The sequence below is a fragment of the Chaetura pelagica genome, unplaced genomic scaffold (assembly GCF_000747805.2).
Source record: "Chaetura pelagica isolate M959 unplaced genomic scaffold, ChaPel_1.0 scaffold543, whole genome shotgun sequence".
Lineage (NCBI taxonomy): Eukaryota > Metazoa > Chordata > Aves > Apodiformes > Apodidae > Chaetura > Chaetura pelagica.
Window position 1 is genome coordinate 425,431 of NW_009952569.1, and position 2,042 is coordinate 427,472.

The 2,042-nt window shown below is 50.0% G+C and overlaps 1 protein-coding gene across 1 annotated transcript in view; it reads right to left on the reverse strand.

The window, feature by feature from the left end:
* Nucleotides 1-2,035, reverse strand: part of TCERG1 (transcription elongation regulator 1) — a 27,370-nt gene extending 25,335 nt beyond the window's left edge. The window contains 3 exon segments of the mRNA XM_009993484.1: nucleotide 1; nucleotides 4-49; nucleotides 1,913-2,035. The exon segment at nucleotide 1 is cut by the window's left edge and continues 100 nt beyond it. Coding sequence (XP_009991786.1) covers nucleotide 1; nucleotides 4-49; nucleotides 1,913-2,035 — 170 coding nt within the window.
* Nucleotides 2,036-2,042: the final 7 nt, after the last annotated feature.

Here is a 2,042-nt window from a genome sequence, read left to right on the forward strand (position 1 = left end):
CAGGAGGTGGTGGCATGCTGCCCATGGGAGGAGGCATAAATGGTGGTCTCTAAAGGCAAACAATAACAAGAATGCTAATTATAATAATAATAATGATACAAATTTCAAGCAGGTTTCTCCTTTATTGCAGCACCAACAGAGAATACAACAGCAAGGTTAACTCAACAGTCCAGAGAGCTCCTCTGACAACCAACACCACCAGCTGAGCCAGCCTGCCTCCTGGCCAGCCCTGAGCAGCTGCAGTGAGCACCTCACCAGAGAAACAGTGGGGTGACAGAAGACTCTTCTCCCAAAAAGGAGAAAATATTCCAATGCAAGGAAGAGAAAGAACAGAAGAGCTGCTCCTGAACAACTGCCCCTCTGGGAACCCAACACACCAAACAGTCACACTCTGACCCTTCCAGGAAGAAACATTGATTAAAAAAATCACAAATAAGCTTAAGTAATTAGGAGAACAGATTTCACTACAAGCCATTAAACTTCTCTATCAAGTAAAATTCTAAATAGTGCTAATTTAAAGCAAAACAAGAATAATCAAATGACATTTTCATTATTGCACCACCATAAGAAATCAGAGCTACCCTACACAGCAGTGTCATCTGGAGGCCTGAACACCTTTTCCAACTCAAGGTACATTAAGTTCTTTACTGTACTTCTCTGTTTGGATTGTTCTGAAATTACCTGGGCACAGCAAACACGTCCCTAGGCAAAACCCACCAAGCTCTCTCACTTCCTCTGCACACACCTACAGCTGACCTAATGTCCTCTGTCCCTCCAGCTCTCATTGGAGCCAGGACTCCAGAGATTTCTCCTTCCAAAGGCAGACCCAGGCAGCTTGCTGCCAGCACCCCCAGCTCTGGGCTCACAACAGATGGGCCTGTTCCTCTTTCTGAACTTTCTCCAAGACCAACCTTTTTGCTGCAAGGGTGGCATTTCAAACTGCTTTTTAAGCTCATGTACCAAGTCTTATTTTTGTTAAATAGAATTACAAAGGAAGCCAACAGCACATGGACAGAACTCAAACCAGTGAAAGCCTCTCAGGAAACCAGAACCTCCCTCTTCTTCCTCGTTTCTCCTCAATCTCAATGGAGAACTTCACCACACATCACCAGGAAACACAGACAGGAATCCACCTGCCTGGAGTCAGACAAGCTTGTACTTCCCTGTAGGTGCCAGGAGTGCTCTGCATTTAAAAAAGCCAAACCACAAGAACAATAAACCCGAGAGCACTGTCCCTCTGCCAGGAGTAACCCTTTGTCAGCACATGGGCCACCTTCTCCAGTCAAACACCCAGATAACTCTCAGGGCTTTTTCCAAATGTTCAACTCTGCCCTGTCAAGATGTTGACCATTCCTGTTGCTCCACTAATGCTGCAGCCTCGGGAATGTGGGGCTGGAACAGAGCCCACCTCTCCCTGGGGATACACTGCCCCTCAGAGCTGCTGCTGCCCCGACCCCGAGCCCAGGGGTGGGCAACAACCCAGCACGGCAGCTGGGGCTGGAAGCAGAGGGGATCCAGCTGCACCTTCTGTCCATGGGGACAGGCAGGACCAGGAGAGCCTGGGGAGGTGGATGGCCTCCTCACACACCTGCTCTAGGGTGTTCAGAGATCCCAGCAAGGCCACAGGGCATCAACACCTCAGGTGTCAGCACAGGCTCCATGGGGGAGCATGTCTTCACTGTATGCCTGTTCATTCACAGCTCCCTCCCAGAGGTGAAGAGAAGCTGTTCCACACCACAGGTATGCTGTAGTTTGACACCATGCACAACCTGTCTGTTTTCATCATGCCCTGCTATTTTTTCCATCCACTTTCCTGTCTCTCCTCTTATTATTTCCCTATGTGAATACAAACAAGAAAAAAGCAAACCCCAACCCCCAACTCCCCAGTCCAAGAGAATCCCCAGTTCCTTACCTGTAGATGTGGAGGCCCCATGGGTGGGGGGAAACCTCCTGGGGGTGGCATGGGAGGCATGTTGGGGTCGAAGGGAGGCCGTCCAAAGGGGGGCCGGGGAGGCGGGGGGGGGCCCCGCATCATGCCGAAG